Raw genomic sequence first — 20,280 nt, forward strand, 5'->3', positions numbered from 1 at the left:
TTACACCAGAATTCAGCTGTGTTTATTTTGCTGCCTTATTAAGCAGGAGAGGTGAGCAGGACAAGACTGGGAGAGGCACTTAACCGAGAGAGATGCCTTTGAAGTTAAAGTCGCCTTCTACGCAAATATATTCAATGCCTTCCAAGTGAGCTCCATTGGGGACCTTGAACTGATGGTTGCCAGGCAATGTGATGGACATCTCGTTTTTGTCATGACTGAAGAACACCTGAAGGAGAAAAGAAAGAAAGAAAGAAAGAAAGAAAGAAAGAAAGAAAGAAAGAAAGAAAGAAAGGGGTGGGTGGGTGGGTGGCGTGGTTTCAGCACCACCCATCAGTTATCCCGATTCCCAACTGCTGAGCACCACCCATCAGTTATCCCGATTCCCAACTGCTGAGAGGGATAGCTCACTTGGTAGAGCATGAGACTCTGAAATCACAGGGTCATGTGTTCAAGCCACATGTTGGGCAAAATATTCCTGCATTGTTTGGGGGGGGAAGGTTGGACTAGAACTAGATAATCCTTGTGTTCCCTTCCAGCTCTTCTATTATTCTAGTTATCAAGCGACTGGACTGGAGTTATGGCTGCTAGTGGAAGATGCACATCTATCCTGGGCTTGCTGGCTTTTGACAGAATTTTTGGGCCTTTTTAGGACTTGAAGAAGCAAAAGTCCAGCAGGTAGTGTTTCATTTCCATACTAACAGGATTGGGATCCTACTCCCCCCCCCACACACTGAGGGCTGTTTTCCTTCCTGGGCAACTGTTTGGGGGGCCACAGGCCAGTGTTGGGTGGGACCTGAGGCAAAACAGGTGACACAAAACAGGTAAATGTCACCTTTGGGCAGCAGGCTGGTTACTAGGCACAGACTTAACACACCTGTCCCTAGCACCCACCCAGGAAAAGGCAATGTCAGAATTTGAGGAAACATTCAGCCAGGCCAAAGCACATGGGAAGGGTGTCAAGGGTTGTGGCCTGGGGATCTCTATCATCTGCATTCCAAGGCAGCTCCACCTGTTGAATGTTTGCTTCTCCTTTAGCTGCTAAGTGCACAGACAGGAATCTGGAATTGGGGTGGGCAGGGAAGCATCACCTCAGTTTGGATCAGTTGCATAGGAACAGGGCCTGCAGTCCAAACCTCAGCAGCACCTCCATCCCATATTCATGCACTGCGGAGACCTCCATCCATGCCGCTTTCAAACGTGGCTTTATCGCCTCTCCTTATGACACTTCCCCACTCAAACCCACAAGCAGTCCCTCCTTTTCCCTGCCACAACCTGTGCAGATCTGAGTCTCACCTCCGTACTGCTGGCCTCTTGGAAGGGGAAGTTGGACTCCCTGTGTTCTTGGCCCCATTTCCCGTTGATCCTGGAGTTGCAGACAATGGTTCGGATGTCCCCGTGAGCATCGAAGCGCGGGTTGAAGTGCAGCATGATTTCATTTTCGCCTTTGCCCAGGTTGATGACAAAACTGAAACAGGCGGCAGAAAGTTAATCGCAAAGCCCTCGTGTCTCAGGGATCCACCGCTACGCTCTTCAGATGCTCAGTGAAGACTGGGTGCAATCTAAACGCATACAAGCACACATCCCCTGCAGTCTTTGTGCTAGCAAATCAGGAGAGACGTTCAATAAACAGGTCATGTGGAGTAGCCCTTAGGGCCTCCACATTTACTTCAGAGTTGCCCAGAGAACCACAATGGCAGCCGCTCCGCGCTCAGTCCCACCTGAAGCAAGTTGGTTCACTCCCTGCTGCATAGCAGAGCTGGATCTCTCTCTGGGACAAATGGTGCTTTTTTTCCCACAGAGAGAAGAGGTGCTGGGGAGTGATTTGGAGTGGAGAAACAAGCCACTCGGTGGGGAAAGGCCTTTCTGCTTTAAATGATGATAAAAAGCTAGCTTTCATGAAAAGAGGTGTTTGTTCCCCTCCAAGACAAGCTGCAATAGCAGAAGTTGCTTCACAGACTCATAGAATTGGGCTACGTAGACGTTGCCCACTTAAAACTCAGCAAGGTCATTTCCCTCCCCTCACTGTGTTTCAAGGCGCATCAGTAGACTTGGATTTGTTTCCAAGTTGTCTGTCCACACGTAGAAGCCAACTCCTAGGAGCTGTGGTTCCTTCAGCCCTCCCCCCCCCATTGATGGGCATTGCAGTTCAAATTGTGTGTGCGCACCGCATCTTGTGAATATATGGGGCAGGGCCTACCTGCCCCCCCTCAATATTTTACTCAAGTTGGCACCTTTGCAAGGGGGGTGGGACTGCCTCTGTACGTTGTATTATGGTTTACATTTTCAAATTGGTTTGAAGCTGGCTTTGGACTGGGGAACACGTCAAGCCACAGTATTTCACAAGAAGCTACTCTACGTTGTGGATATCACTGTGTGTGCAGGCATTCAAGAACCAGCGGTGGGAGCACAATGGAGCTACAGTACATAGTCATGTGTACACAACTGTGGAGATCATCTTGTGGGGGCAACCCACAGGCCACCAGATGTTGGATGGCAACTCCCAGCCAGCATGGCAAATGGCCAGGGGTAATGGGAGTTGCAATCCAGCAACATCTGGAGGGCTACAAGTTAAGCTTCCTTGATCTAGGACCATCCCTCTGCTCAGTTTCTATTCGTGGAAAAAATGCAAGCTGCTTCTACCTGTCCTAGAGGCAAGTTGAAGCAATCCCACAACACCTCTCCTTATTGAAGAGCATTATCTGCCTCTTTTGAGTGATCCACCCTACCCTTGAGGCGTCACCATGTAGGTGCAAGCCAGGGAAGTTTGGGGAATGAAAAACTAGGAAGCTTCACTGATGGTATCACAAGGAGAAGGGAAGAGTTTGGGCATGTTCACCTTCGAGTGTTCCCAGTGATGGAGCCAAAATCCCTCCGATTTGGCCCTGAGGCCCCCTGCTGTCCAACCACAGACCTCCTCTTGCATTGCTGGAATTTCCCAACATTTGCTCATTAAGCCCTCTCTTTCAACAGTTACAGTTCCTCATATAATGAGAATTCAGAAGAAACAAAGGCAGCTCCAACCCTTGTCCTCTGGAAGCACTAGAACAACCTCCTGTGGCTAGATTTCACTGCTGTAGCATGTGATCATGCAGCAGACAGAAAGGGGTGTGGTGCTGTCTCCCCGCTACTGTACTGTCTTTTTGGCAAAAGAAATCTTTCAGCCAGCAGAACTACTCAGTTGGGCCTTTGATAGGGCTGGTTTCTGGCCTGTGCAATTGCAGCCTCCTTCAGCTTGCTGCTTTATGAGAGCCCTTATTCCCCACCCCAATTCATAAACTCTTCTCCTTTCATCTCAATCCAATCCCCACAAGCTAAACTTTGCTCAGGATTGAATCCAACCTGGCGCGGATTAGGGGGTGTCTCAAACTTGCAGATTCTTTTGGCAAATGTTCCGTCTTCTTCCCACCCCTATTTGCGCTCCATCGCTCTGTGAGATCCAGAAACTGCATTTATTTCAGAGGTATACGTAGGTCAACGTGGGAAAGGCTATGGCTCTGTGGCAGAGCATCTCCTTCAGATGCAGAAAGCTCCAGGTTTGATCCCTGGCATCTCCAGAAAGGGCTGGGAGAGACCCTTTCCTGAAATCTTGGGAGAGCTGCTGCCAGTCAGCGCAGGCGGTATAGAGCTAGACGGACCGACGGTCTGACTTAGCTCTGGCATTATGTCCTGGGCTGGTATGCCAGTACCTGCTCAGGACATTTTGCCACTTGAGGCAAAAAAGAAAATAGTGGAGGGGGGGCACCACCTTTTCTCTGCTGCCGCCTGATATGACGAGGCTGCCCACTGAAGCCCTGGCGTGGTGAAGGTGGCGGAGAAAAAAAAGAAGGCTGGAGAGGAGGAGGTGGCAGTGGTGGGAGTATTGGAGGGGAAGTGGTGGTGGGTGAGTTGGAGGCAGCAGGGAGTGGTCCAGATCTGACGCCACTCCAAGCTCTGCCCAGCCTGCCACCCGAAGTGACTGCCTCACCGAGCCTCATGGACTTTGGTTCCAATGGCCAGCCCCAGGTGCACCACTGCTGCTAAGTGAAGCCCCCCGTTGGCTGCTATTTGCATCTCCGGCCCCCTGCACATCCATTACTCTTACACAACTGTGGCTCCTCCTCGAAAGGAAGTAGGCAAAGTTCTGTGCTCTCGTTTAAATGCTTGCCCTTATTGCTGTGGGATGGATTGTACAGCTTGCCCTACAAAAAACGAGACGCTCGTAAATCTGGGACAGGGGAGGGACTCCGAAGCGGAAAACCAGAATGAGGAAAGAGAAAAGCAGTGTGTTCGTCCAGAGAAGGTGTACATTCTTGCTGGCAACAGCACCAAGTGGGTCTTGACTGTGTGCAGTAGGCATGCAGGGGAGAAAGGCTTTGCAAGAGGAGACTGTAGGGGCAGATGTGGGGTGGGAAGAAGGATGGTTGCTTCCAACATCTGGTTCTGTTTAGGCTCTTGGCAGGAGCAGCAGAAGGATGGGGGAGGGGAGGCCATGAGCTGGCCTAAGTTCTGATGTAACACACTGGAAAATGCTGCGGGGTGGGCATTTCTCCTTCCCCTCCTTGGCAATTTCCACAAAAGCAAGGGTTTCTCCACAATGGAGAAAAATGTGTATTTGCACCGGCTTGTTTCCCCATTCCTGTTGGGAGACATGGCATCCTCTATACTAGGCATCCCCAAACTGTGGCCCTCCAGATGTTTTGGCCTACAGCTCCCATGATCCCTAGCTAACAGGACCAGTGGTCAGGGATGATGGGAATTGTAGTCCAAAACATCTGGAGGGGCAAAGTTTGGGGATGCCTGCTCTACACAAACCCTTCCCTATCACAGGGTTTCCCCTTTAAATGCGGGTGTGTCGTCCCCCCCCCATCCTTAGAATATCTGAAATGGCCAGGATCAGAAAAAAATCCACATTTAAGGAGATCTGGAGACAACCTGGGATGCAGTCCACCTTTAGCTCTGGTGTGAACACACCCTAAGACAAAGGGAAATGGGCTTCCTCTTTGTAGCTTAATGAGGAGCAGTTTTATCCCTAGGTCTCCCTCCTCCCTCCCATGTCACCAAGGGCATACCTGCGCACTTATCCATACTGCTTTTTAAGGCGGGCAGTAAGTTTCCTGGGTCTTCATTAATTCCCTCTTGTGTATATGAAGCCAACCTTCCTTTCCATGCTTTCTTCTCTCTCCTTAATCCAGACTTTCTCATACTCCGAAAAGCAGAGGGAATGAGAAAATCTGGATTAAGAGCAGGGAAAGGAGTGGGCAGCCAGTGATTTTGAGGAGAATGTCATACAGGGAACATCATTACTGTCAAACGACAATGGGGACTGTTGCATAGTGCTCCACACTAGTTTAACCATCATTCCGAGGAATCCCAAGGGATTCCGATATCTGGAAGATGAGGGGCAGTGCAGGTCTGCAAAAGAGTTCTCAGTATGTTGTGAACGATTCCCAGGATTCTTTGGGGGAAGCCATGAGAGCCAAAGCTTCCCAAGGCCCATGCAAGTTTGGAATGCCTGTGTGCTCAAAGGTAATTTCTCCCTATGAAACCAGCTTACCTCTTAGCTCCTGCTGGGATATCACCTTTCACAGAGAGACGGCTGCCGGGGGCCACATTCAGGCTGGTGCAAGTAATTCCCTAGAGAAGGAATTGAGAGAGGAGTGATTCGTTCTCTCCCTTTGCCAAGCAGCAGTAAATTCTGCTCTAGTTATATTATTGCAGATGAACTGCCCTCAGGAAGCTTGCCCCCGTTTTCCTGCTTATCTAAGAGGGGGGGGCAGGGAACCTGTGGCCCACCAGATATCACTAGACTCCAGTTCCTATCGGCCCCAGCAGGCATGGCTAATGGTCAGAGATGATGGGAGTTGTAGTCAACAGCACCCAGAGGGCCATCTCTGGTGAAAGAAGATGTCATGTTATTCTTCACCCACCAAAAAGAAATCCGAAACAAAAATGTGGGCATGTAGCACATTTTATTCCTAAACTTCAAAGCAGGTTAATATTTTTTTAAAAAATCACCTAGTTTTGAAATAACTAAATGTCTGGCAATTTTTGTGGCGGTAGATTTGGCAGGCAAGAGTCTGTTTTCATCAGATGAATTAGATCAACCAGGGCACTCTTAAGCACCAGCTTGTCAGGCAGTGATGGGTAACCTGTGGATGCTGGAACTACAACTCCCATCAGCCCAGATTATTGGGCATGTGGCTCTGAGTATCCTCCTTCCAGACTCCCTGATACCCTATGCAAGGGAGTATGCTCCTCACCTCTCCTGCTTCAGATGAACAGAGAAGTTAGTGCACTACTTGCAGCCTCAGCCATCCAGTCAGTAAAATGGGTATAAAACCTTGCTCCTTTAAAGCAGCAGCCTGAATTAAACAATTGGGGCTTTTCCTGCTACAGAGATAAAGAGATGGAGGAAACACCCCCCTCCCCAATCTTAGTTCCTGTGTTGGGAGCAGGGCCAGCAACAAGAAGCCTAAGTTACAAAACTTCCCTAGAAAGAAGTGAAAATGATATATATATATTTCTCCTAGCAAGAAGGGAAAGGCTTAACTGGCGAAGGCTGCCGGCAGATGTTCCGAGCCACACCCAGCTGCCTTTGAACATTCCCATCTCTCACACCCAACAGGTGCCTTTAAGTGCTTATAATTCATGGATTAATTATTACTCCAGGCTCCGAGCAAGTTTCAAAAATGGGATTAGGGAGTCTGGGCACAAGATAGGCGAGCGCCAGAAGTAGCTAGTTCCAGCCACTTTCCCTATCTGGTGCATGTCTCTCTGTGTGGTGGGAAGCTTATAGGCTGAAGACTAGGAAAAATGAATCATCGCAAATGCAAATCTAAGCAGGACTCCAGTCTTTGCCTTGCTACAAACATGCCCTTCTGAGAAAGAGAGGGTTGCAGGATCCCTTTTGCTATGGGGTTCTCCCCTGACCACATCCCTCCTTTTGACTGTAGCATGTAAACACTTACAGCTAACAAAACCAACATAGAAGCTATAAAGATGAGGTAAAAGTGATAAGAATACAACAACATTTGATTCAAAGAACATAATTTTGAAGTGTAGTATTGCAAGCAGGACAATTTCTTATGTAAAAAAAAAATCCAGGAGGGGAAGTCAAGGGGGAAGGTGGAAAACGGGGAATTCAATTTTTTAAATTATTTGCTATGATGTGATTGTGAATATATATATATATATATATATATATATATATATATATATATATATATAACCCAATAAAATTATTTTTTTAAAAAGAGAATGCACAGTCTCATAGCCAAACATCCTATCTCACTACAGATGAATCAGCACAACTCCTGAAAAAAGCACCATCAATCGATAGCAGGACTCTCTCCCTTCAGCCTGGCTGACATGCCTGCAGATTTCCAGCACTGAGCTTGGCACTCCAGTGCCCTTGGTGCACTGGAATGCCTGCCCCTGTGGGCAGTCAGTGATACCCACCAGCTGCCCCCCCACCTCCTCCCCAGACTCACAGGCATGATGCTGTCCTTCCAAGCTGTTTGCTCCTGTAGCTCACTAGGGTCCTTGCTCAAAGTTGTGGGGGACGAGAGTGCCACTCCCTTGCCCTTATATAGGCTAGCAGCCGAAGAGTCACAAGCTCCAATGACCAATCCAAAGGCAGCAGCAGAAGATGGGCGGAGAAGGGGGTGGCGGCAGCTATTTGTGGGGGGATGTGGCACAGCCTTCCTTGTGGGTGCTGAAGGCGGCTTTCGTGATGCATCCCAGCCATTTGCTGGGAGAGTGTGGCAGTGACGAAGCCAGTGGAAAAATAGTTTTACAATGAGAGGGTTTTATTGTCCGGGATCTTTTAAAAAATTAAACTTGGCAGTTGGCAGGCACAGTCCTGGGCCTCTTTGTTTAGAAAAAAGCCAAGAGCAGCGAGAAGTACCGAAGCCAAAAGATGCAGAGAGATATTGGAATAAACGGCTTTTATAGAAGAAGGCGAAAGAATAAAATCAACGCGCGGAAGAAACGCCGTGTATTTATGTAACACAGATATGAAAACATTTGGGAACTTTACAGATAGTTAAGTCTGTGGCCTGTGGCCAAACACTCCAACGTGGCTTCACAGCTCTGAAATGCAGGGGAAGAAACAGGAATTGCTGAGCTGGAAGTGTCTCCCAGAGACTATTTAACCCATTATCCATGCACAAATCAACTTATCACACGTTTGTCCAACGAGCAGTGATGGACAGTCAACTCAACAACATCCTCTAATAATTGGTTCTGCTGCCCTGCTCTTCTCTCACTTTGAGATTTCAAACCGAAATCTTTGCTACTTTTTGCCATTATCTCCGGAATTGGAGTGGGGAGAGAAAGACAAGCCTAATCCTCTTTAGTTTTTGCGCATCCTGGCATGCATGGCTTCTTCTGTCCCAAAGCTACCACTATAGGCTCACCTGCATGACACATATATAAGACCACACCCCTGTTCTCCACATTTATCCATCTGAAATAGCTACCATACCACACCCTAGTCTCATGCTTTTAGCTACCATATTGGAAGATTAACATATTGGAAGGTTACCAGCCCTTTGTTACCAGCTAGGTGGAACTTAAACACAACCAGGGTAAGGTTGGTAAACCCAATGGTAGCAACCCCACCCAATGAACAATCAATTTCCTTGCCCATTCCAAGAATGTAGAAAATGCTGGCATCAATATATACACACACCATGTAGCTGAGAAGACCTATGGAGGGCCAAAGATTCTTCACCTTCATTAAAGACATTATATTACAGGGTTACTATATAAGTTTATAATGATGCTAAATACTTTAAACTGTGGCTGGTTTGTTCCCACGCAACATCTCAGTCTCCAGACTGCCAGCTTTTCTGTTTGTAGTACACAACAGAAAAATGTACTACAGACAGGCAGCATCATATACCCCAACAGGTGCGATTAAGAATAAATTCAGTAGAAGCCAACAACCCGTACCACAACTTCCAATATCCGAGGGAAGGATATCATTGCACTTATTCCATATTGCAAGAACAAAGGGTTATTGCTGAGAATTCCAAATACGTTTACCTTTGCTTGGATTGTGCTCACATTGTCCTGTGGGTATGTTCACACACTGTTCTTGTGCTGCGTATGTGCCGCCAAACAGAGGGACAGTCTTCTCAAATGTTACAGCAAGGAACATTGGCTTGAGCATGTGGGTTTCAAATTGAGGCACCCCTTCCACGCCAGCAGCCAGTCAGTGCTTGATAGCATTGACTTGACTCTTGGTTTGGTGAGTCCTTCTTTGCAGAGATACAGGAGAATGCATGTTGTTGCATGCAAGGATATCTGGTTCAGCTCCCCACCGAGAAGATAAGTGTTGCCATTTTTCAACAACTATGATAGGAGAGCCTGCTGGATGGATGTGGCGGTGCGGGGCTGGCCAAGTGCCATTTGTAATCATTCTGATAAGTACAGTTGAAATGCATGTAACAAGAAACAAAGATCGGTCTTGCTTTTCTGCTAAAGCACCCAGCACAGAATGGAATCCAGCGTGCTGGCTGGGGCTGATGGGAGCTGTAGTCCAGAACATCTGGAGGGCATCAGGATGGTGAAGCTTGGTGCATCTCCGCCGATCCCTGTTGTTAATCCACACCTGCACTCAAGCACCTGAGAAAGCCACCAGGTGGGGATGACTCATGCATGGCTGCTAAAAGGGGAAGAGGGTGAAGCTTGCTGGCTTGGGGTCTCAGAGTTTGTTCGGCTGGTGGCCAAACCTCCCATCCGTCTTTGGCTGGGTGTGTCTTGAAGTGGCTCTAATGCTTCTTTCAAAAAGAGCGAGCAAACAGTTTGGTGCAAAAGGCCCTTCCAGAAAATTCCGCATCTTTTGAAATCTACCCACATTTGGTAGACCAGACCAATTGTGACTCATTCTGAACGGAAAATACTTTTTTTTTTCCTGAAGGGGGAAAGAATTAACTTCTCTGCAAGAGCAGCATCTGTATAATTAAATCTGTAGAGCAGCGCAAAACCAGGCTGCAGGCCAAACGTCTGCTTTTGTGGTTTGTGTGGCTATGCTCGCCTTGTATGCTTCCACCCCCACCTCTCATCACAAGATAGGCTGAAGCCCTTCCAAGAGATTCAGAACAAATCTTTCTTTCTTCCTCTACTAGGTTAGTTTCTCTATGCTTATGGCAAGAGCGTTAATGGTTCACATATCATTTTAGCCCTCTAGCATAAACTCCAGAGTTTAATAACAGTTTGATGGCGTGTAGTACAAAAGACAGGAGACACTGCAGAACTCTGGTGGGTGGTGGCAGCACAGGACAGGGAAAAAAGAAATCTTGTGGGGAGGGATAAGTCTCAAGCCTTGTTTAAAAACAGAGCGACTTCCCTATTACCATCGCACTAGTGCCAATGTAGCATTTGCAGTTTTGTAACTGTATGCCGGTAAAAAGGCCTCTGAATTGCAGCCATCTATGTCAACAATTCCATCTAAGTCAACAGAATCATGAAACTGACTATGTCAGCCGACAATCTGTTTCTGGTCCGGTGTCAATTTCATGCCCACCCGAAAGTGTTTTGGAGATGGGGAAGAAGGGTGGGGAAATAAAAAAGTGTTTTTGAATGACAGATCACTGCTGAGAGTGAGAAACGGCTTTGCACTGCTGCTTCTCCCTTGCTGCATGTGTGGAAAAGCAGGCATGCAGAGTTCAAGTGGGGTGGGGTGGGTGCAAGGTGTATGGGTGTGTGTGTCCCGCTTTCCCAACCAGAAACGTTGGAAGGCTTGCAATGAACATCACTGTCCAGCCTGGGATAATCAGGCAAGTAACTACAGAGAGGGCAGTTAAGGAAGCCTCTTTACAGCTGAGCAAGTCCAATGCTATTCTCTCACCTGGACAAAAAGCTTCTGGTTCTCACCTGCTGGTCGCAGCTACTATCTCTGTTCTTGCTGGCTATAAACTGTCTCCACCCTCAGCTTCACAGAAGCTGAGTTAGACATGGGGGAAGTCTGCAGAGTAGACCAGAAGAGAGATATTATCTATACATTTGGGGAAGAGGAAGGAAACAGAGAGAGTTAAATAGATCAAAAGTCACTGCTTGCATCTCCCCCTCCAACAGAAGCAATTCTGTTATATTCCTCTTCTAGCATTGAGTTCCCCATCAGCCTCCAACCTTCCCTTGCCTACAGTAGATCTTGCATCAGACAAATGTACTGAAACCCAGTGCTTGCTAGTTAGGCTGCCACACCTTTGTATGAGTCATTCCTAAGACATTGGCCCCCAAAGCACCTGGCAACATCTGCCCGGCACCTGAGAGAGATTTTAATTATGATGAACGGTGGCAAGACCAAAAAGAGTGTTAACAAGTATATTAAGTCAATGGAATACTTTCTATGTAACAAGGACTGAGAAGGCCCATTGACACACCAAAACAGCCCTGGATGTTGCAGTAATCGAAGAATGGACATACAGGCGTGAACTAGGTTTGGCACAGGCTCTCAGTGGTCACTGGTGGTCTCTGGTGCTGACAGGAGGGCCCACCGTAAAGACTCTCACACATTGCCCTGGCTTCCTCAAGCCAATCCAAGATGAACACTCCTGCTCTGGAGCAGCTTGGCAGGAATAGGGAACATTATTTCAAGCTGAGGGCTGCCTCCCCTTCACGACACATCTTCTGGAGGGGTTCCATGGCAGTGGTGGGAAGGACTGGAGCCAAATGTGGGTTGGGCCAGAGCCCTATTCCCTTTTCCTTATATGCATACAGATTCTAAGCATTAGAAATAATACTAAAATAGTGGCCTATGTACTGGGGTGCTGCCCTGACACTGGGGTTGATTCTGCACATTGGTTGCTCCCCATCTCCATGACACTGAGATCAGTAATAAGGTCAAGTCTACACCATACATGGTCCCTCCGTCCAAGAATCCTCAGAACTGTTGTTTGTTAAGAGTGATGGGAACCATAGCTTTGTAAGGAGTAAACTACAGTACCCAGAATTCTTTGGGGGAAGCCATGCACTTTAAATATATAGTGTGGGTGTGAAGAAGAACTGCTTTAGGAGAAATAAAAAAAATTCCTTCAGTAGCACCTTAAAGACCAACTAAGTTTTTATTTTGGTATGAGCTTTCGTGTGCATGCACACTTCGTCAGATACACTGAAACAGAATCCACCAAACCCTTATGTATATTCAGAGGGTGGGGGTGATGGGAATGGGTGATGGGCTGATGGGAGTGGTGAACCTGTAGATGGCTGTTAACGACTGCTGATGACTGCAATTGGTCCTGGGGGGAAAAAGCAAGGGCTGAGGCGCTAAAGAAAGCTTGATCATGCATAATGAGATAAGAATCCAATGTCTTTATTCATCCCAGGTGGCTCCATGGTTTTAAGCTTGGTAATGAGTTCCAATTCAGCAACTTCTCTTTCCAGTCTGTTCCTGAAATTTTTCTGTAATAAAACAGCTGCTTTGAGATCTTGTATAGAATGTCCTGGGAGATTGAAGTGTTCTCCTACTGGTTTCTCTGTCTTGTGGTTCCTGGTGTCAGATGTAACCACATCATCTAATTCTCCCTTGTCAATGACCACAAAAAAGTGGCAACAGAACATCACAGGATTTTGTTTTTTGTTTTTAAAAAAAGCAGCCCAAATTTTAAAGTTACAATCATGAACACTCCTTTTTTTGTGCAGATTGATTGTTAACAGTCCAGCCTAATCCATTGAAATTTCATCATTGGGAACTAACCATTAAGACATTTTTCTTGGGGTGGGGGGTGGGGGGGCGCAGAATCCCTAATATGGAATGGGAATCTTTCTTATGGGCCAACATGGGCTTTTCCTGTGACCCAGAAAATGCCAAATTTAGCCATTCAACAAGGGAGGATAATAAACCGGAGGAAGAGGATTATAAACCACCAGAAGATGTGACTTCATTCTCTGAGGGAACAGTTCCCTCTGACAGCTGGGTGAAGCTACCCAATTTGTCATCTAGCATGCCACCAAAAATTAATCTCCACCTTTGCTGGTAGAAACACTGCCTGGTTTCTTTGTATCCCTATTCTCTGCTTATTAAGGAGCTTATGCATTTTGCCTACGGATGGAGACAGACCTGGGCAGAAGCCAGTTCTTGTGTCTGATGGGGAAATCAAACTATTGTTCTGCTTCTTCTTCCCAACAGGCCTTGCTGCAACTACCTGAAACCTGTCTAGCACCTTAAAGAGCTTCATCTGAATGTCTGCCACCTTCTTCCCCCATTCTGCCTTAAGGCCAAGACCAGATGCAGACTCCATGGCTTCTGTGTCAGCCCAATCCATTTTTTCCCTCCCTTCCCCAATCTATTTCCTTACCATCTTGTCTGGTGAAGTGATCCACACCATGCATTTGAAAATTCTAAAGCACATCAAGTGCACATTTTCCTGAAAAGAACCATGAGAACTGTAGTTTCTTAAGAGTGCTGGGAATTGATGTTTGTGGGGACGGGAGGACAACAGTTGGAAATATTGTGGTTAAACGTGCATTGAATGTGCTTTAAATGTATAGTGTGGAAGGTAAGGTAAAGGATGCGGGTGGTGCTGTGGTCTAAATCACTGAGCCTCTTGGGCTTGCCGATCAGAAGGTCAGCGGTTCATATCCCCATGACGGGGTGAGCTCCCATTGCTCTGTCCCAGCTCCTGCCAACCTAGTAGTTCGAAAGCACGCGAGTGCAAGTAGATAAATAGGTACCGCTGCGGCGGAAAGGTAAACGTCGTTTCCCAGCGCTCTAGTTTCTGTCACAGTGTTCTGTTGCACCAGAAGCGGTTTAGTCCTGCTGGCCACATGACCCGGAAAGCTGTCTGTGGACAAACTCTGGCTCCCTTGGCCTGAAGTGAGATGAGAGCTACACCTCATAGTCGCCTTTGACTGGATTTAACCGTCCAAGGGTCCTTTACCTTTTTTTTATAGTGTGGACCTAGCTCGAAAGCAGGCACAATATTTTGTGCTGTTTTGACTGGCCTGATAAATGGATTTTTGAACGATTAGGAGCCAACATGGCCACTTTTACTTTCAGAGTTTCTGGAAGATGCAAGAAGTAGAGAGAGATCCCTAAACAGTTTTTTTTTTCTGGAGCTAACAGTAACTGGAGTACAGTTATGGGGTTTACTCATGTATGTTGCTGGGAAATCTGCCTTGTAAGGGGAGCTGTTTGCCTCCCCTCTTGCTTTGGGTGTTAATAATTATAGCAAATATATATAATATATAATATATGCTGTAAGTCACCTCCAACATCCAAATAAAACAAAGCCAGGTAGTTCTGCACTTTGAGTTTCTCACCACTCTGGGAAGTCAGGTTCAAAGTTAGTGCAATGTAGCAGATCATAGTGCAACTATTTGTTTGTGTCATATTTTATGACGTTTTAATTGATTGTAGTTCATAGATACATTGCATTGTATTGTTCACAATTTTAAGGTGCAATTGAGGTGCCTTGAGGGGACGTTTGAGTCAATTTGGTGGAATACAGGACCGTGCATTGCTTATAAAACACCTAAAATTTACTAAGCACTGTTGTTGTTGTTTAGTCGTTTAGTCGTGTCCGACTCTTCGTGACCCCATGGACCAGAGCACGCCAGGCACTCCTGTCTTCCACTGCCTCCCGCAGCTTGGTCAAACTCATGTTCGTAGCTTCGAGAACACTGTCCAACCACCTCGTCCTCTGTCGTCCCCTTCTCCTAGTGCCCTCCATCTTTCCCAACATCAGGGTCTTTTACAAGGATTCTTCTCTTCTCATGAGGTGGCCAAAGTATTGGAGTCTCAGCTTCAGGATCTGTCCTTCCAGGGAGCACTCAGGACTGATTTCCTTAAGAATGGATAGGTTTGATCTTCTTGCAGTCCATGGGACTCTCAAGAGTCTCCTCCAGCACCATAATTCAAAAGCATCAATTCTTCGGCGATCAGCCTTCTTGATGGTCCAGCTCTCACTTCCATACATCACTTCTGGGAAAACCATAGCTTTAACTATACGGACCTTTGCAGGCAAGGTGATGTCTCTACTAAGCACTGTACAGAGTCTCAAAGATAAGACAGTCGCTGCTCGCAGGCTTACAACTTAATAGACACAACACAGAATATAAATCCAATGAATGAAAGAATGACAGTTGCTAGGCATGAAAACCAAAGCTTCAGGCCTGAAGGTGTGGCCTTCTCAAATGAAAATCTACGGACCACACAAAAAAAGAACAATAGAGCAGATATCCCCTCTAGCAGGGCTGTCCAACTTCCAAGACACTGCGATCTACTCCTTCTATAAAAAAACTGGCAGTGATCTACCCATTGGATTGACCAAAGTTATTGAGCTTTTTTGGGGGAGCCAAAGTTGTTGAGCTTCCACCTCTTTCTACTTTAGAACTGGATGGTTCTCTGTGTGTGTTTGTGGCTAAGATAAACTTCCATTGCTGTGTAATTGCCGGGGAGATGGTACTCTCACTGCAAAGCTACGTGGGTAGTCCACACCCTCTCCCTGATTTTCATGGCCACAGTGCTGTTGCCTGCAGCTTTGCAAGCCCACACAAACTCTTAATTCTCTGGCTTCCAGGCTGAGCTCAGAGCTTGCAAAATGGGACTAACCTGTTGGGTCTGATGTCTTGCCGCCTGTTTGTGTATGGGACAAGTCGTAACTATGTAAACGTCCCACACATGCTATCTTGGACTTTTCTTGGGAAAAGGAAATGAATGATTCTGAGACAGCTCAGTTTAAGAAAAAGTGGGAAAGTTCCTCTTTAGCTTTTTTTTTTGCTTTTTAATATCTTTCTCTGTGTTTCCTTTCTTTATTTCTATTGCCCTTTTCTTATCTTCTGTTTTCCTCCTTTGTTTTGTATCTTCTATATCTGCAATTTTACTGCATTATGTGAAAATCTCAATGAAAAAAATCAATAACTGAGGACCATCCATTCTGATGGGCAGCAACTATGTAAGATCTCAGACAGAGGTATTTCCCACCTGCTGGCCGATACCATTTCAAGTGGAGATGCCAATGATCTTCAGCGTACAAGCCATCTGCTCAGTATTTGAACATCACCTGCTTATCTCTAGCTAAGAACATAAGAGCAATCTTGCTGGATCCACCTAAAGGCCTATCTAGCTCAACATCCTGCTTCCCATCATGGCCAACGAGATTCCTGTTCGACACCCACAAGCAGGTCACTTTTCCAGAGAATGGTATTCAGATGTTGATGCCACTAATTCTGAAGTTATCACATCACTAGGGACCACTGACTAAAGAAAAAGAGGACAGAATGACATGGATTTGCATATGCTAATTCATATTCATAGATGCAGATTTGCAAATAATCCCCACAATTTAAGCAAAATCCATTAGATCGCATAATGGAAAGACTGGGTCTAGGTCACCTGTTTGCCTACTAGGTCTGCTGTCCAGGTGTGAACTGTTGATGGTGAATTTAAAACCCATGCTCTCTGTTCAGTCAATTCTTTATCTTTAAACCAGTTTTGGACCAGACAGCCCTTCAAATAGAGGACTAAATTCTGAAAGACGCTGTCTTCTGTTAAGTAGGACTTTTAGTGTTTTGTGGGTTGTTGTTGTTTTTAACAAGTAATCAGGGCTGGGGACTATGTGCACCTGATACATTTTAGCTTTCCATATCATGTGGAAGGATTTCTGTGGCAACCCCACGAGTCATTATGAGTCATTCAGCAACTGAGGCTCAACTGTTTTGATACAGATAGGATGGGATCCATAGAGCTGTGCAACAGACAGATACTTTACAGGCCGCACAGCAGCCACTTCTGAAATGGAGGGGGACTTCCCATACTAGCTTGTCATACGGCCTGGGAGTCTGCTGACCAAAGAAGTGGAGAAGAAAAAGAAGGAGGCTGCGGCAGAAGTTCAGCCTGCTAACCACATCTGGGTCCTTGAGTTTGCCTAATGCAGCTCTTTGGCTCCTTGCCTGTATTGCTTAATTTCGGAGCATGGGAAATCCTTCCGGAAAAATGAGCTCAAGGGTTAAACCCAGGCAAACTCTGGTTTACGTTATGATAATGCACAGGACACTTTGGCCCATGCATGTTGCCAATGTGGTTCTTAATAGGTGCTTCCTCTGGTTTGCCAGAAGTGGCTTAGTCATGCTGACCACATGACCCGGAAGCTGTACGCCGGCTCCCTCGGCCAATAAAGCAAGACGAGCGCTGCAACCCCAGAGTCGTCTGCGACTGGACCTAATGGTCAGGGGTCCCTTTACCTTTAATGTCGCTCTACTCAGCCATTGCCATGGAATCAGGGCAGGCAATTCCTAGAAGTAAGATGGGTCGTTCTCCCCCTTCCCTGCATTTAATCAAGAAGCACGACTGATGTCTGTTGGGTCTTATCAGCTCTAATCTATTCCTTCTTCCTAAATATGTCTTTTCTTATAAAAGGGCTCTGGCACGATGTTGGCTGTGGAGCGTGGGAAACTTTGACTGTCACACCCTTTTTATTGTCACACACCAGCATCTTAATTTGGGTGGAGAGAGCAATAAATAAAAAAAGGATCCATATGGGTCTAGATAAGATTGCTTGCCAGTAATCTAGCGGAGCGGAGAGGAGAGACTCTTTGTGGTTTGTTTGAATGAATGGAGCAAGACTAGTATAAATCGACACCCATGTTTTCTTGAGAAAAATTGCATCACTGCACCTGTACCTCTTCAGAAACTAGTATATCTTGTGTGCCCTACGGTTTCTGGGACATTACTGAATCCAATACGCAGAAGCACATGCTGCCCTTCTCTTGCAGGGCAGCCTTGGGATCAGGTCTGCCTAACCACCCTCTTCACACAGGTAATGCTTCCCCCAAAAGCTTGTGGCATTGCCACCTAGGGGCCAACAGGAATCACAAGTGGCACAGCCAATGGGAGTCTCTTGTGCACCTGAGCTGGAAGGCCCCAACACTTGTCTATGGTACAGTTTGGCTTGTGGTGCCCACTCCCTGCCAGGGTGGACTAGAAACAAAACTAGCTCAAGCAATGTTTTATGAGTGCTGCACGCAATGCATTGCAGTGCACATTAGAGCACCAGATGTTCATATTTAGGACTTGGCCTTTGGCATTTCCCTCTCCCCACCCCCGATCAACTTGCATTGAGGGACATCTTTGGGGGAAGAAAAGGCTAAGGAGTAAACTCTACACAAATCCAGAGCGGAGTCCCTAAGATGGTTGGATGGCGCCTTTTGCAGCTCCTTCTAGCAATTCCTGCAGTCAAGCTGGTGCCAAACATATTGCTCTGCTTTCCTTTGGACCAGCTACACCCCTAGTCAATGGAAAAGATAAGGCTGAGCAAGGCAGCGCAATGGCAACACTGCTTACTCCCAATTCCAACTCCGTAACAAGCTGCTCAGCATACAGAATGATGCTTGGAGGACCCCACTGCTTACTTCCCTCCCCTGGAAAAGCTGTCTGTTTATTTATATACTCTGCTTCTGCTTTTTTAACTAGTTACCAGTTCATATGACAACACTCACTTTTTTCTGCTGACTGCTGATGTTACATGGCTGCTTTTGGGAGGTGGGGATTGGAATTAGGAAATCCATCTCCATTCATTGCAGTTTTCAATCTAGCACAGAGTAAGCATGTCTCTGTGTCTCCAGATTCCAGCCTGCTTCCTGCTCTCTGACACAACTCTGGCTACTCTTCTCATAACTAACAGCTAGGTGTGGGAAGGTCCACCAATTTGTTCAACGGCACAGAGCAACTTCTTTGGTTATGCTAATGGTGGTGGTTAGCTAGCAACCCAAAGCAATTTACCTAGTCCTAGACTGGGTGGGCAAGGTTGCTCTCATAAATTCTACCCCCACAGACACAGGATCCCAAGAATGGGAAAGGACTCGGAGCACCAACCAGAAACTTATAACAATACTCTTTCTAAACAAGCAAGGGCAGAAATAGAATCCCGGTTTGATCAAACATAAAATAATTTGTGCTTGAAGACCATACACCGATTCTGGAGAAGGCAGCTGAATCATTCTATGGAAAGAATGAATGGGAGTAGCTTATGCTAACTAGCAGCCAAAGAGTTAGTAAAAGCTGTTATTTGAGTATGTGAATCAGAACTTAGGACTCTCACTTCTTCCTTCCGCTTTTTTGTGGTTCAAGCTGAGCCCCAAGCTTTTCTATGGTTAGCTTTTTCTGTTTCTCCCTTTAATTGGTACCTTAGGGGTTCTTTGCAAATGCTTAAATAGGCATAGACCTGCTCATCCGTTTGCATTTTGGTGGCCAGTACGTTTTGATTATTTTAGGACTCTCACTTGGCAAGTAGACCACTTAGTGGGGAACAAGAGAAAGGGGCAGCCCAGCGCTTGCTGTCTTGGGTGTATGCGTGTGTCCAGGGCAGGGTGGGGCCGATTATGGGATGAGAGAAGAGGCCCTTCTTTCCATGTCCTTGCCCTCTAATCCCGTGACATTCAGAAGGCTGAGAAAGGGAAGAGTTGAACTCATGCCCCACAGAAGGCAACCGGTTGCTAACTTTTATTGTAGGCATATAGAATCTATTGAATTAATATACTTGCTTCATATGCAAGGAATCTGCACATTTTACAACAAACTATTCTGGCACCTTAAGCCGAATGTTCGTTGCATGAGCTGCTGCACTCGGGAGCCCTCTGCTGGATGAAACGTTGATTTGAAAGGTTTGGTACTTGCAACGACTTTCAGGACTGGGCAGGCTTGAGTTTCAAAGCGTAACAAATGTTGTGGGGAATCAAACTGTCTCCCTTCAGTTGCTTCAAGGAAATGGAGATATTCCAAAACCTGCAATGCAACATGCAGGAATGGATGCTTTCAACTGATCGTGTGAAGAAGCCTGCAATGCCTTATTATCCGTAGTTGTGTTTAATATCTCTCTTATTATCTCATTGTTACGTGGGCTTCTTTATTTCACAACCCTGGATAGTAAGTCAAATATTCCACTGAAGATCACTCTGCATCCACCCACAGAAGCCCGATAATGACAGCTTCTTGCTTATTCATCACCCTATGTTTATAACCACCGTTAGAGCAATTTTTTTTAATGCAGCAGGTTAGAGCACAACTATTGTTTTGCACAGCAAACACACAGGATAATACATACCAATTTTGTTACCAAGGGAATTTCATTTGGACCAGGAATGTCCATCCACTTGACTCTTGTAGGGCTGGGATGGGGAACCCGTGAAAGAACAGAGTTCTCATCATCCTACTCAGGTTATGCTGGCTTGAGGAGCAGGGGAGACACAGCTCTGTTGCAAGGCTCATCATGTTATATGCACAGCGAAGCCCAAAGAAAATGAATAATCACCTGTAACATTCCATGCCCTCCTGTTTTCTGTGCATCAGTTCTCACT

General features: G+C 46.4%; 1 protein-coding gene across 1 annotated transcript; it reads right to left on the reverse strand.

Moving 5' to 3' along the window:
* LOC118090838 (galectin-1) lies at nt 1–7,525 on the reverse strand. Its single transcript, XM_035127109.3, has 4 exons — nt 7,470–7,525; nt 5,534–5,613; nt 1,294–1,465; nt 1–226 (listed from the first exon to the last, which is right to left on the reverse strand). The coding sequence occupies exons 1-4, from the start codon at nt 7,473–7,475 to the stop codon at nt 80–82; spliced, it is 405 nt and encodes a 134-aa protein (XP_034983000.1). The 5' UTR covers nt 7,476–7,525; the 3' UTR covers nt 1–79.
* Between the last annotated feature and the right edge of the window lie 12,755 nt (nt 7,526–20,280).

Source organism: Zootoca vivipara, chromosome 9 (assembly GCF_965207765.1).
Source record: "Zootoca vivipara chromosome 9, rZooViv2.hap1.1, whole genome shotgun sequence".
Classification (NCBI taxonomy): Eukaryota; Metazoa; Chordata; class Lepidosauria; order Squamata; family Lacertidae; genus Zootoca; species Zootoca vivipara.